Below are 15877 nucleotides of genomic sequence, written 5' to 3'. Positions count from 1 at the left end.
TTGCAGAAAGACACCATTTCCTAGGCTTCCTTGCGGTTAAGTTGAAGTCACCCCACTGTGTTCTCACGAGGGGGAATGGCAGTGATGTCTGCCACATCTAGCCATGTTCATTAAGCCCCCAATTTCAGGGCTTATCTGTGCCCATTTGTTAACCGACCACAGCTCATCCTCCCCCGACTGATACAGTGACGTTCCCCCTTCTTGACATCCTGGCCTCGTTGACAGCTCACATCACGTGACTCACGCGTGCTACGCCACCTTCCTCCTCTACCTTCTCCCAACGGCTCCCCAGCAATTTCCAGGAGCTGCTTTTATTTCATTCACTAAACAATTTATGAATTGAATTAAAATAAATGAGATGCAAATAAATTCCAGGCTTTCTCCCTCATTTTCAAATTACATTTTCAGTCCACTCAACCTGTTATAATCTCATAGTGATTTTCATTTAAGAGAGCTAAATGGATATGTGATTATTGTTACAGGAACTAACACCAGACAATTAAATGTTGAGGTGTTGATAGATAAAGCTGTGTTTCGATTTGCATAAACATGATGCCAGCAAATCTAACCCTGGCAGAAATTCAGTTATAAGACTTGCGTGCCTAACTTCTGCTAATTACCACGAGTACCATTATTATGACTTTTAATATTCGGAGTTGGGATTATGGCCATTTTATTTGAGGGCTGCGTTTATCTTTATTTCAAAAACTCAGTCAAAATGCATCACTGACTGACTTATCAGAGAAAAGGCACGATTACTACTCCTAATCAACTTCTACGGTGCAGTGTATCAAAAATCAATTATACAGCCCCGAAATCCAGTCATTAAGGATTTAGTTACTAATCTCATTTCATTTTTGTCTTTAGGAAGATACTGCAGCTTGCAGCTCTACAGATACCAGCAGAGGAAGAAAAACATGGGCGACTGCTGATAACCTAATGTGGAGAATTAAACTCCAACTAAACAAAGGTAGAATCTTAACATGGAGTGGCCTGGTTCTCCAGGGAGTCACCTGGGCTGGCTGGATTTCAAGCCAATAACACAGTAGAAGTTATGACCCAGGTTTTTTTGTGGGTGAGCCTTCTGAGCTCAGGAATGCCAAAGCATTTGTTAAACCCTGCAGCATCGCATTGCTTACCATCTTCCTGGGGAGTATCTCAAGCCACAATGATTTTGTATCTGTTAGTTGGCTTACTAGCCGCTGCCTCACCTGCTGACTGTAAGCGGGCAGGGATCTTGTGCTGTGTAGCCAGTGTGTACCACAGTGCCTCGCTCCTCGTTAGGTGTTCAATAAATAGGTGCTGAATTTGACGAAGACTGAGATCCCAAAGATGTTCCCAGTGAGCACGAGGGTAAGAACCCGTCTCTCTTAACACCATGTAAATGACCAGAGCAGGACCCAGGCTATCTGGATGACTGTTGATGGAATCAGGAGTTGTGAAGCCTATTGGCTAAGAATCCTAGCATGTGAGACAGAAAGCGAGAACTGGGGCTGAGTTCAGGCCTTGGCATTTTCAAACCATTGTACCCTCGAATTGGTTACTTAGCTTCCCAGAGTCCATGTTTTCTCATCTGAAAAATGGAAATAATACCTACCCCCATTGGAAAGTAAGATAATGTAAGCAAAGCATTTAATGTCATGTTTGTTTGCATCATAAGCATCATAAAAGTCCTCCACGAATGTTACATATTGGTTTTAAAAGCTGTAACTTGTGGTGAGTTACCTAGTCTGCGGAAGCTAGAGTTGGTTAAAACTTCTTGCTGCAGCTTGCTTGTTACTTCCTCTTAGGAAGCCTTCCCTGATGCCTGCAGGGTAGATGAGAGCTCCTCCTCTGTGATCCCACCAAGCCCTGGATGCTCCTCCAGCTTCTCGCTCAACCCACTGGATTATCCTGAGTTCATCTGTTCTACCAGACTGTCAACTCCTTGAGCCTAGAGAGTGTGTCATAAAACTTATTTAGCAAAGCACACAGTAGGGCATAGGCACCAGGTCATTTGTTAAGTTGGCCAAACAGTGAAAGCTGACAGAGAAAATGGCAAGTGTGAAAAGAACACCAAAGGGAATCTCTACTTTCAGCTGAAGGTAAATCCCCACCTTTTCCATCCTAGAAAATGCAGAACATTTTTCCTGAGTCCCCGAGGGATGTGACTCACGTGTCTCTTCCAGGGAAGAAAGGAGCCATGGAGGCTTGGGAGACGGCCTCAGCGCCTGAGGAAAGGGGGTGTACCCTGCCACTTTGTGGGGACAAGTTGGATGGGATGACTTACCCGGAGCTTCCTGCCAAAGATGGTAACTTTGCCTTTAATCTGTTCCTTTCTTAGGCGCCACTCAATGGAGTTGAGGCCATTCTCCATGGGCAGGGAGATATTGCAGCGCCCGATGGTGGGGGTGATGGTGCCTGCGAGCACGTGGGGCTCACTGTGGAAGCTCACACCCATCCCGTTGGCATACATCACCCGCAGGGTCCCGTTATTGCAGAGCTGGTAGCTGTTCCGCACTTGATCTGGAGAAATGGAAGTGGGGGTGGGGAGAGGGAAATAAATTATCCATGCTGCTAGTCAGGAGAGAACAGAACCCCTATTTTTGTAGGTTTCCATGGTACTTTGCAGCTGTCAGTCTAAGGCTGCCTTCAATTAGCACACGTGCAATGTTAAGGTGAGTAGCAGAGATGCTACTGATCCGTGGAAAGAAAAACATTATTAATATGTGGCATTCTAGAAATAATTATGCTGTGATATTTTTCTTCTACTCACTGAAGACTATTAATAGTACATTTAAAGACGTATCTTGCCTACACAATTTGTGTCAATCAAATGCCTGATCTTTAACATATATATTTTAGCTGAAATGGAAAAAAAATAAATGAAAACGGACTTAATTTTGTTTCCTTTCCCCTACCAGCTAACCTGAGGCTGATGGTTTACCATGGGTCAGATCCACTGCAAATCAAGTCTAGGATTCTTCAAGAAGCAGCAGCCTTCCTGCCCCTCATCTCTTTGCTGCTGACTCTACCATGATGCCACCTCCACACCAGACAAATCTGAGGAGCCTCAAATAGCAAGAGAGAGACTGGGCCAGTGGGTGCTGATAACGTGTGTTTATCTGCCCAAATGGAATCTACACTCGTCCATCAGACTTCTGACCTTTTCCCTTATCGAAAAGTTCCAGGTAGGAAATGTGAGTCTGAGACTCTTCTTTTGGATAAGTTACTTCCCGATTATTTGGACAGAGGAGTCCAGCTGGGCTGGCCTCCAAGATGCTAACTTTTGCAGGTAGCAAGCAAGGGGGGACCTGTCACTCTTGCGACTGCAGCCATCATGCAGAAAGACAAAAATCTACATCATTAATCATCTGGCAGAGTAGAAATAGAGTCATGGAAACAGGCTCTGTCATGGGATAATAGTCCAGAAATGTCATCATTTATCTGCCACAAGGACACTGTTATCCTCTGACAACAGGCTAGCCCACCGACAGTCTATCTTAATTAAAAGAAAAATTAATCTGCACAATTCCTTTTCTTGCCAGGGCCCGTGCTTGTCCTGGAGTGTGTGTCATGTTGAACAGCAAGAGTAACTACAAGCTGGTCAGAGGCCTTTTCGGTCTGGGCAAGAGACTGCTAAAGGGCTCTGTGACTTGAGGACAATGGACTCATCACACAAATGTTTGGTAGAGAGAATGGGACTAAAACCACCTTTGAGGAGGTAGCTCTGTCTGTTGGGTGAGTAGGGAGTGCTGGTGACAGAGAAGTGGGAATGGAAAGGGACATTCTCCTGCATCTGATTAAGTCCTTTTCTATAAGGTGGATGTCTTATAGAGTTAGTTTGCTATGGGCTAAAACTGCAAGCTGAGGGGTGCTAGGAAGTCCTCCCAGGCTTCTGCCTCTGGCCTTGGCTGTGTCTGAGGGTGAGGGTGTGGGTAGGATGGTGATGAGTGAGGGACTTACCTTGTACCACTGTGTAGGAGGCCTCCACCGAGGACAGGTTGGTAATGACAGTGACATCGTCATCACGGTTGGAGTTCTCAATGTCAATAGTGATGGACTTCTCCATTTCCCGGTGTAGGCTGGTCACCACCCCCGTGGGGCGTGTCACGTTGGTGAGGCGGCCCTCATGGTCATAGCTGGAGAAGAGAGACACTGATGAGCAGCAGTTCCTGGGGCTGAAGACTTCCTTAAAACTCAGAACCCCACAAGGGATAGACTCATGGGGCTAGAAAAGGGGAGAGGGGGAAGGTGGGGTGGCCGGGTGGTGCAGCACCCCCACCTGCCCTGGGAAATGGTGATGCTTTCTACTACCCACCCATTTACCTAACAACATACTCAGTGAAAGCCTTTCACCCCAGGCAAGGGGTACTTAACTACGCTTCCCAAGTCAGTGAGAACAGCTACTTTATGCTCTTTAACTTGGGCTCCACAAAGTAAAGGACTAACGAATGAACAAGAAAATCTGAATAGACCGATGGGGAGTAAATAGACCAATAGGGAGTAAGGAGTAAATCTGAATAGACCAATGGGGAGTAAGGAGACTGACTCGTGAATCAAAACCCTCCCACCAAACAGAAGTCCAGGATCACTCGTCTGGCTTCCTGGTGAGTTCTACTGAATATGCAAAGAAGAATTAATACCAGTCCTTTCAAACTCTTCCAAAAAATAAACAGGAGGGAACACTCCAAAGTCCTTTTATAAGGCCGGCATTACCCTGATACCAAAGCCATACATGGACACTGGAGAAAAGAAAATGACAATTCAGTGTCTCTAAACATAAATGCAAGCATCCTCAACAAAACAGTAGCAAATCAAATTCAGCAGTACAGTAAGAGGCCCATACACCATGATCTAGTGGGAGTTATTCTAGGGAATGCAAAGATGGTTCACACCAGCAAATCATTCGATGTGAAATACCACATTATCATCTCAATAGATGCAGAAAAACACTGACAAAATTTACAAGAAAACCCTCAACAAAGTGGATATAGAGGGAACATATCTCAACATGAAAAGCCCACAGCTAACATCAGACACAGTGGTAAAAAGCTGACCATTTTTACTCTAAGATTAGGAACAAGACAAAGAATGCCACTTTATTCAACATACTATTGGAAGCCTTATCCAGAGCAATTAGCCAAAGGAAAAAAGGTATTATTTGTAAATAACACACACACACACACACACATATATATATATATATATATATATAAATCCTAAAAACTTCACCCCAAAAAACTGTCAGAAATAATAAGTTCAGTGAAGTCGAAGGATACAAATATATAAAATCTATTGTGCTTCTATAAACTAATAACAAACTACCAGAAAGAAAATTTTAAAAACCATTTATATCAAAGAAGAAAAAAATACCTAGGAATACATTTAACCAAGGAGGTAAAAAACCTGTACGTTGAAAGTTATGACACTGATGATGTGAGAAATCAAAGAATACACAAATAAATGAAGAGATGATAGTATATACTTGTGGATTGGAATAATTAATATTGATAAACTGTCCATGCTGTCCAAAGCAAGTTACTGTCTCAATGCAATCTCTGTCAAAATTCTTCATAGCAATAGAACAAATACCCTAAAATTTGTGCAGAACCACAATCCCCAAACAGCCAAAGTAATCTTGAGAAATCACTGCTGCTGCTGCTGCTAAGTCGCTTCAGTCGTGTCTGACTCTGTGCGACCCCATAGATGGCAGCCCACCAGGCTCCAGGCAAGAACACTGGAGTGGGTTGCCATTTCCTTCTGCAAATCAAAACCCACACATACACGGTCAGTTTATGACAGAGGAGCTGAGAATATACAGTAGGGGAAGAACAGTCTCTTCAGTGAGTGGTGTTGGGAAAGCTGGACAGTCACATGAGAAGGAATGAAACACTGTCTTATACCACTCATAAAATTGACTCAAATGGAATGAAAACCTGAATATAAGATCTGCCACAAATCCTAGAAGTAAATATAGGTGGTAAGCTCCATGACATTAGTGTTGTGTTGTTTTTTTTTTTGCACTTGACACAAAAGCAAAGGTAATATAAGCACAAACCAACAAGTGGGATTATTTCAAACTAAAGACCTTTTGCACAGCAAAGCAAACCATCCACAAAATAAGGCAATGTACTGAGTGAGAGGGAATATCTGCATATCTGACAAGAGAAAATATCCAAATATATAAAGAATTTCTACAACCCAATAGCCAAAAACATGAACAATTTGACTAAAAAAATGAGAGAACATACAGATGGGCCCTCAGGTACATGAGAAGCTGCTCAGGATCGTTAATCATTAGGGAATTGCAAATCAAAACCATACTGAAATACTGCCTCACAATAGTTAGAATGGCTCTTATAAAAAAACAACACAAACCGTGTTGGTGGTGATCTGGAGGAAAGGGAACCTCCTACACGGTTGTTGAGAATGTAAATTGGTGTAGTCACTATAGAACGCAGGATGGGGATTTTCCACAGAAGTAGAATTATCATGTGATCTACAGTCCACTTCTGGGTGGAATCTGAGGATAACAAACATGCCAATTTGAAAATATTTATGCACTCACATATTCACTGCAGCATTATTTACCACAGTCAAGATATGGATTAAGGGGTCCATCTCCAAGATGAATCAATAAAAAAAAGCTATGCTATAAACAGAACATTATTCAGCCATGAAAAGAATGAAATCATGCCATTTGTGACAACACGCGTGGACTTTGAGGGCATGATGCCAAGTGAAATAAGTCAGACAGAGAGACAAATCCCCTATGGTTTCAGCTATATGTAGGTCTCAAAAACAAAAACAAATTCCCACAAAAACCAAGCCTGTATACACAGAGAACTGATTGGTGGTCGCTAGAAGTTAGGGGTAGATGAAGGGGGTCAAAAGGTACATAATTGCCAGTCTCCCAAGGCAACAGAAATGAAAAATAAACAAATGGGATCTAATCACACTCACAAGTTATTGCACAGCAAAGGGAACCATAAGCAAAACAATGACCTACAGGCTGGGAGAAATATTTTGACCAACAAGGGCTTAATTAGCAAAATATACAAACAGCTCACACAACTCAGTAACAGAAAAGCAAACAGCTCAATCAAAAAAATGGGCAGAGGACCTAAAAAGACATCTCTTCAAAGAAGACATACAGATGGCCAAGAGGCACATAAACAGATGCTCAACATTGCTGATTACTAGAGACATACAAATCAAAAACTACAATGGTAGTTTGGGTCAGAAGAGCCACCATCAAAAAGTCAACAAATAACAAACACTGGGGAGGATGCGGAGAAAAGGGAAAGCTCTTGCACTGTTGTGGGAATATACATTGGTGCAGCCACTATGGAAAACAGTATGGAAGTTCCTGAAAAAACTAAAAGGAGAGTTGCCATATGATCTAGCAATCCCACTCCCGGGGATATACCTGGATAACACTATACACGCACCCCAGTGTTCACAGCAGCACTGTTTACAACAACCAAGACATGGAGACAACCTCAACATCCATCGACAGAGGAGTGATAAGGACATGGTACACATACACAGTGGAATACTACTCAGCCAGGAAAAGAACGAACGAATACCATCTGCAGCAACATCAGCGCACCTAGAGATTACCATACTAAGTGAAGTAAGCCAGAGAGAGACAAATACCATACAGTATCACTCATATGTGAAATCTAAAATATGGCATAAATGGACTTATCCATGAAACAGTGAAACAGAATCAGACTTACAGACAGAGAGAACACGCTTGTGGGTCCCAAGAGAGAGGTGGGGTTGGGGAGGGATGGATTGGGAGTTTGGGATTAGCACATGCAAACTGTTACGGATAAATTACAAGGTCCTATTGTAGAGCACAGGGAACTATATTCAGTATCCTGTAATAAAGCATAATGGAAAAGAATATGAAAAAGAATTAACTGAATCACTTTGCTATACAGCAGAAATTAATGAAACATTGTAAACCAACTATGCATACATGCATGCTAAGGTGCTTCAGTTGTGTCCGACTCTGTGTGACCCCATGGACAGCAGCCCACCAGGCTCCTCTGTCCACAGGATTCTCTAGGCAAGAATACTGGAGTGGGTTGCCATTTCCTTCTCCAGTAAATTAACTGTACTTCAATAAAATAAACTTATAAAAGGTACAGATTTTCACTTGTAAAATAAGTCATGGGGATGTAATATATAGCATGGTAACTGTAAGTAATAATACCGTATTACATATTTGAAAGTTGCCATTGCTAAGACAGTAGAACCTGAAAGTTCTCATCATAAGAGGTTTTTGTAACTATATGGTGACATATGTTAATTAAACATATTGTGGTCATTTCAAAACATATAGAATCATAATGTTGTATCCGTGAAACTAATATAATGTTACACATTAATTTTACCTCAATAAATAAGAAAATAAAAAATAGTTCTAAGTGTTTTGATGTGGGGTACTTAGTGGAGACTCAGACAGTGTTCCAACTCTTGCTACCAAGTAGGGACAATGTGAGCAGTGTATTCCACGAGTCCCAGGCAACGATTTGATTCCAATCCACTATATTACTTGGACACCTACAGTGTGTAGATTGCTGTGCTTTGCTGGAGAGAAATAGTAGGAACCGGAGCTTCTACTTTTGGGGAACAGAGAATTAAGGCTGAGACCAGAATCTCAGCGACCATCAGGAGAAAAGCAGGTTTTCTTTAACTTTCAAAGAAGATTCAGCTTTTGATAGCCCTAGAGTAAACGTCTAAGATTTAGTTCTCTCTGCAAAGAAGCCTGGAGACGCTGGCAAGGAGCTGTGAGTTCCAGTAATGGGACCTCATGGCTGCCCAGTGGAACCAGCTCTGCCTTCCTTGTCTCAGGTGGGGCTGGAGGCTGCATTGGACTCCTTCATTCAGCACCTACTCACTAAGTTCCTCGTAGGTGCCTGGCACTGTTCAACGATCCGGGGACCCATCTAGGAACAAAAGGGTTCCTTGCCCTTGTGATGTGTGCAAACTAGATGGGGAGGGTCAAAATAAAGCTCACAATACAGAGTATGTCATACCGTGACAAGCGGTAAGGATTAAAGGACGAGAGAGAGCACCTGAAGAGGTGGTTGTCCTTTTCAGTAGCCCCGTGCCTCTCAGAGATAACAGACCGCTCGCGTCCATTCTGAGAACTTACCAGACACAACAGCAATCCAGATGGCATTCCCATGCTGGCTTCAGCCCTGCCCAGCTCTCCATGGGGCACTTCCCAACACAAAGGGGAGTGGGGAGAAAGGTAGCCCCTTAAAGGGACCCACTCCAGGCTCCTCGAGCGGCAGTGCTGGCTGATTCTAGAAAGTAACTCTTGAAACCTGCTCCCTGGAATGTAACTTCCCTCCCTCCCTCAGAGCTGATATTCAGTCCTGCCTCTGTTGCTTTGTTGGGAGGAGTTGAGCAGGACTGGAATAGCCCTTTATATTACTTTATTTTAGTTTATATTCAGTAATGCGAAAAGTATTTTAAATATTAAAGTACTAAAGTATTTAGTACTTTATATTATATATAAATGTATTTTATTAAAATTTTTATAAATACTTTATATATATATATATAGGCTGAGTTGCTTCAGTCATGACTTTTTGTGACCCCATGGATGGCAGCCCACCAGGCTCCTCTGTCCATGGGATTTCCCAGGCAAGAATACTGGAGGGGTTCCCATTTCTCCCTCTCACGAATCTTCCTGATCCATGGATCCAACCTGTGTCTCTTACGTCTCTTGCCTTGGCAGGCGCATTCCTGACCGCTAGCACCTCCTGGGAAACCTCTCCCTTCTGGAGGGCCTGTCCTCTGGGCCCCAGGTTTGGTAAGGCAGGCTCTGCCCTGGCAGGAGAGAGAGTGGCAGGAGTACAGGGGGTGAGGAGAGAGCAGGATGAATTCAAAGTGGAGTATTGGTCCAGTGGCTAAGACTCCATGCTTCCAATTCAGGGGGCCAGGATTAGACCCCCAGTCCAGAAACTAGACCCCATGTGCCGCAACTAAGAGATCCTGGGTGCTACAACTGAGACCCAGAGTAGCCAAATAAATGAATGGTTTTAACAGTTTCAAAGTGGAGTATTGTGCAAAGATCAAATGGAAAAACTACATGCTTTAATTCTGCCGCTCTGAACTGAATCCAGGTGTCTGTGGGGTTTTGTTTGTGACTTTGTTGACTCCTTTCTCTAAAGTTTTCACTAAGGTGACCATCTCAACAGGAAGTCAAATTTGCGTCTGACTATTAATTAAACAACCAATTTGCTGACCATGTGTAAAAAACAAAAAAACAAAAAACCCAAAAACCCCACAAAACAGAAGCTACCATCTTTCTTAGGAGGCTAAGAAAACCATATCCATTGATCTCCTGCAATGGAGAATGTATGATCTTTTACCAACTTTATGGAAGAAAAGCAACTCTTCACATCAAGAGAGAAAAAATTCTCTCTTCTGTGTACCTTCTGAACAATCATGGGGCGGGGGGACCATGACCATGTTTTTATTTAGTCCGGCACCCCGTCTGGAAACTACTCTTCTACTTAAGAGCTCCTATCTCAGGATGCACCTCAGCCTGAACTCTGTCACTCCAGCCTCTTACACCGGGCCCACTTCAGACTGGCCTCCTGAGAGTGACACCAATTCTCTCTGAAATGTGTTGGGTCTTCAGGTGCAAGTGAGAAGAGAAGTTGAGAATCTAGGAGGCATTTGGGTTACAGCGCAGCTTTAGCTTAACTTGGTGTGAGAGCAAAAGATGACACTCAGATGGCACCTTCAGAGACAGAGTCACCTGGTAAAGTGTGGCCTAGTCCCAGTGCCCTGAAGGATGCCAGGCTGCTTCAGAAGTCTGAGAAAGACCGCTTTGCCCAAAGAAAGATGGCAATGCAACCTATTTCCAGCAGATGGCAGAAGCTTCCTTTACATTCTCTCAAAGCCTTTGGAATGCAAACAGGAAGTGAACATGCCTGAATTTAAGACTGATCAAGTCTTCTGTTCTCTCTCCTGTCCTTTCCTTCCATGACAACACTTGGCCAACACACTAAATTCTCAGCTAGCAGCATCACATAGACAGAAAGCAATGACTCCAAATTACATAGTGGCTAACCAGATCCTTCACCATCAAGGACAGCCAGATCTTTACCAATGCCATCCCTGTCTCAGCTAGCCAAGGAGCAACCTTAGCAATCATGCCTTAGCAACCTCCTCCCACCGGCATCCCACTGGTTAATACCTGCAGCAGCAGGCAGGTGACCAAGAACTGCCTGCAGGAGTGAGGGAAAACAGCTTTTTGGTAAAACAAACAGCAGGACTATCAAGTATGAGATAATTGTTAGGGGAAATATGACCAGCTCTCACATCTTTTAATATACCTAGCACTTTATCTGTATTGATCTGCTTCTGCTAAAGAGGAAATTCAGAGTTTATCTACCTGTCTGTGCAATCAAGTGTGTTGCTGGACCTATCGGCAAATTACAGGAGCCCCACCAGGACCATGCCTTTTAGTTTCTAATTTCCGCACCCATGGCAAACATGAATAATCAGCAGAGTTAATCAACACTTGATCTCTCAGGCGCTGTGCGTGTCCAATATCCTGAAACTGGAACGGCAAGCAGACAACAGGAATTCCCAACTCTTGTAGGGAGGATGTTCGATATCAGACACCCAATAATGCAAATCATTTACGAGTCAGAGAGAGGGGACAGGACTACCCCGAGGCATTAAAGTCAGGAAGACAACATGAGCAGATCATTCTAAAAGCCACACCAGCAGCCGATCCTGAGGCCAGCGAGGCTAGAAGGGTAAGTGCTCTGAGGAACTACTTTAAAAGTCGACTTACTCATAGAACGTTGTCCATCCTGTTTCATCACTCTTGGTGGCCAGGAGGCCAGTGTTCCCATCATAGGTCATGAGGCCAAGCTCCAAGTTCTGCGTGGACACGACTTTGAGACCTCCGTTGGTGCCCACCGTGAGGGTGATGATCTGGTTGTCGGGCATGAGCAGATGGCGGGGCGTGCCACTGCTGTCCCGACGGATCTTCAGGGAATTTCCGTTGTTGTCAATCAGCTCAGTGACATCGTTGTCAGCACTGTATGTGAAGTTGTACAAGTACTCCCCCGTCACCAGGCTCACGGTGTACTGGTGGATACCCTCGGCATTGAAGACGTACAACTCCTGTTCCCCGGGGGAGGCAGCCTCATACTGGTTAAAAGCATTCAGAACAGGCTTGTTCTTGCTGACCGCCCTGATCCGAATATTCCCAAGGTCTGCGATGTAGATGGTACCGTCAGGAGCTACAGCTAAGGATGATGGGGAATTCAAGATGGCGTCAGTCGCGTAGGCATCGTCTCCTGAGTAGCAGTTGCAATTGACATCGTTTTTGCAGTCACAGTCAGAGGCTGCGCCTGCTAACAGGCAGATCTCCCCATTGGTTGTTACCTGGCGTAGTCGGTTAATCTTCTTCTCATCCGTCTCGGTGATGTAGAGGACCCCAGTGTGAGAGATGGCGATGGCGCTGGCTGACTCCAGGGCAGAGTGAATGGCTAGTTTGCTAAGCGAGTAGTCAATGCCAGGAACCTGGCAGTGCATGGGGCGTCCCGCGATGATGCTGACTTGATGGTTCTCGGTGATGCGAAGGATGACGTTGTTCTCCAGAACGTACAGGGAGTTGTCCATGGGGTTGACGGCAAGGTCTGTTGGCCACTCCAGGCGAACCTATGGATGATGATACAGCACCAAATTCAAGGACAGCCTCTAACATGCTCAATGTTTACCTGTGCAGGGCACTTCTACTGATTTTGTGCAACTGGGGGGAAAATACTTTTTTTCCCTAACACAGTGTAGAAGTGCCCATCATGGAACCACTTGCTCACTGTCCATGCTGGGCATGGTGGAGAACAAGAGACTGTGGAACAGATATCTTCTGTGGCATCACCTGCTGGGGTGAGAGTAGGTCACCAGTTCTACCCACAATGCTCTCTGCAGCCCCGGATGATTGGGCCAGGGTTGGCTTCACCACACATAGTTGGACAGGTAGCTCATAGCTCAAGGGCTAGTGTAACGTAGTCCCTGCTCTGCTCACCAAGCCATGGGCCTGAGGAGGCTATGTTCACTTAGAGGAGGTACCTTGATCTCATTTACAACAAGGAGCCATGCAGTAGAGAAGGGGGCCCTGCCCCAAGGGCAGCCAGTGCACAGGCTGGCCAATGAACTACAACCTGAGTGTTTGCTTGAAAAAGTAAACTGGATAAAACACTTCCCTTCTCTGCAGAATCTGAAATGAAACCCTTAGGAATCAGTGGTCAGTTAGCTGAGGAATTTGAGCTGAAAGTAATGAGGTTGACTGAGGGTGGAAAAGACCCTTTTGGAAGACTAAGCACAGACTCAGGTTGAGGACCCTTATATTCAAGTCCCATTTCAGTAAATCAACTATACTTCAATAATTTTTTTTTTAAGTATATAGTCCTTTTTCTCCTGTTGTACATTTGAGTGAGCTTCTGTTCTCTGCTAATGTAAGAGCCCAGACTAAAAGACTATCACTTGGGGGAATATCACAGAGGGATCTGCTCATTTACAACCTCACAAAGTGAAGGTTTATATAGTGAGGATGCAATTGCTTCAGATTAACAGGGAAGTTCTGATTGACACGTATGGTATGTTCTCAAACCCACGATAATGATGGAGAAGAGAGGTAATTACACAGTAACGCCTACCCTATAATCTGCCACGGCTGGAGCATGTCACCAGCTCCATGCTTCTGAGCGGAATTCCCCTCTCCCTTTCTCCTATTTCTCTCTCACGCCTGTCTCACATGTCCCATTCCATCTTACTGTCCAGTTCATTTCAAACCTTCTGCAGACAAACCTGGGATCTGTATCTCTTCCTCCCACTCCACTTCCAACACAAAGAGAACCCGGGTGAGACGTTCAGGGTCAGAATCAGGTGTGGCACAGTGATGAGAAATGAGAGGGAAGAGAGAAAGAGAGAGTCCCACCTGGGCCACGTCCATGCTGGAGTCACAGCTCAAGGGCCGGACGGCGGTGAGGTCGTTGGAGCCTAGCAAGGTGGAGATGATTCCATTCTGGTCGACCTTGCGGATCATGGTGGCGTCGACAAAGTACATGAGTCCATTCTTGTCAACTGCAATACCTGAGTGGAGGAAACAGCAGGAGTGTGTCTCTTGGCAAGGGACAAGGCTGCTGGGGTGGTGGTGGTAGTGGAGATGCCCTACTAGGCATTATCGTCTTGGATGAGGAACCTGACTAGACAGCACACTCAAGAGTTGTTTAAGGTGACACCCTTTCTCATGGGCACTGTGCTGAGATCTGGCTAATTCCTGGGGTATTGGCTATTTCACTGTCCAAGTGAAGAAAGAACCTTGGGCTGCAAATGAACCAAGGCTGTGAATGAATGAATGGGGAGATCATTTTGCATCTGCTCGCTTTTAGAAAAGAGCTATTTCCCAAGTTCACTGCTTGAAAAATTATTGGTAGTAAATTACTGGAATACCCTTCACAACTGATTGCCACACTAAGGTTGAGAAACAGTGACTCTTGCAGTCTCAAACTCCTAATTCCAAATATACCCTCCAGGAAGTATTCCCAGTTAAGCCATGACTCCACTTGGCACATTGCTATTCTGGGGGAATGCTGGTTCTAGCACTCCCTTGGTAAGAGGCAGACAGCAGCTTTATTTCTTCTGCATTTTCACCCCAGTGCCCAAGCCCAAGGCTCCCCATCTTTAATCTACACTGCTGTGTGCTTTCAGCTTAGCTAAAAATGCTAACAAGGATCGGACCTTCCAGTGACGGTCCTTAACCTTCAGCATCTTTAGTCCTTTTCAAATAGAGATCCCTCAGAGCCAAGAACCCCTCCTTGCCAATCCCAGTCCCTTGGAAATTATACCGATTCTTAATTGCTACTATTATGGGGTATTTGTAAAATGTCAGGTACTGTTTGGACTTTATATACACTGCTATCTAACAGGAACAGCTGGGAGTGGTTGGAGGCTCCCCGCACTGGGCTCTGTTCTGTCTCCAGCCCACACAGCTGGCCTTTGGGCTCACACAGCGGACATTTCCTTCTGACTCTCTGTGACTGGCAGCAATCTCTAGGGGCAAGCGACTGCACTTTCCACTTGTAGCCTATGTGGGAGATGAAGTTTACTTCAGATAAAGAAATACTTCTTAAACAACACTCACCCACCCACCAAAGCCATCTATCAGAGTTAAATGATTCTAGGAGAAGCTGGGTTTGGGACTGCCAGGGCTGAGCTCACTTCCAGCATGAAGGGAGCCGGGTGTGCGGGGAGCTCTCTCTGGGGTGGGGCTTTGTTGCTGGGCAGCCTTTACCTCGCGGGCTCATCAGGGTGGCATCCACAGCCTTGCCTCCGTCCCCGCAGCGGGCTTCGTCAAAGGGCAAGCACTGCTCGCCTGTCCCCGCCACGACTTCCGAGTTCCCGGCCAGGTCTTTGGCTCCACTCAGAGACTTGACTCGGTAGATTCGCCGACTGTTGGTGTCAGACACGAAGAGAGAGCCGGACACGGGGTCCACCGCCAGGTAGTACTTGTGTGCCGGGTTGTTGCTTCAGGAGAAGAAGCACAAAGAGGAGTGAGATGGCGCCATGCAGCTGGCCTCCTGGATCAGAGAGATGACAAAACATCCCACCTCTAACCACCTCTGCTGTCTATTGGGTTGGCCAAAGAGGTCTCTGGGTTTTTCCATAAGATGATATGGAAACACCTGAACCAGTTTTTGGTCCAACCCAATACTTTAGTGAACTGGAAAGAATGTAATCTCGTAAGTTAGTGTTCTAACATATCATGGCTCTGAGCTATTTCTGCTTGGGCTTAAGCTCCTCATGCTATCAGAGAATTCATCACTTCCCATCATGCTAAAAT

At 45.0% G+C, this 15877-nt stretch overlaps 1 protein-coding gene across 1 annotated transcript in view; it reads right to left on the bottom strand.

The window, feature by feature from the left end:
• The window catches only part of TENM2 (teneurin transmembrane protein 2), a 1062966-nt gene that overhangs the window by 53663 nt on the left and 993426 nt on the right, over window positions 1-15877 (bottom strand). Inside the window, exons 21-25 of the mRNA XM_052642871.1 lie at window positions 15329-15561; window positions 13973-14127; window positions 11819-12693; window positions 3946-4121; window positions 2270-2505 (exon numbers count right to left, since the gene is read on the bottom strand). Of these exons, the coding sequence (XP_052498831.1) occupies window positions 2270-2505; window positions 3946-4121; window positions 11819-12693; window positions 13973-14127; window positions 15329-15561 (1675 nt within the window). The remainder of the gene's footprint in view (window positions 1-2269; window positions 2506-3945; window positions 4122-11818; window positions 12694-13972; window positions 14128-15328; window positions 15562-15877) is intronic.

This window comes from Budorcas taxicolor, chromosome 7 (assembly GCF_023091745.1).
Source record: "Budorcas taxicolor isolate Tak-1 chromosome 7, Takin1.1, whole genome shotgun sequence".
NCBI classification, from domain to species: Eukaryota; Metazoa; Chordata; class Mammalia; order Artiodactyla; family Bovidae; genus Budorcas; species Budorcas taxicolor.
This window is presented reverse-complemented; position numbering and strand designations above follow the sequence as displayed.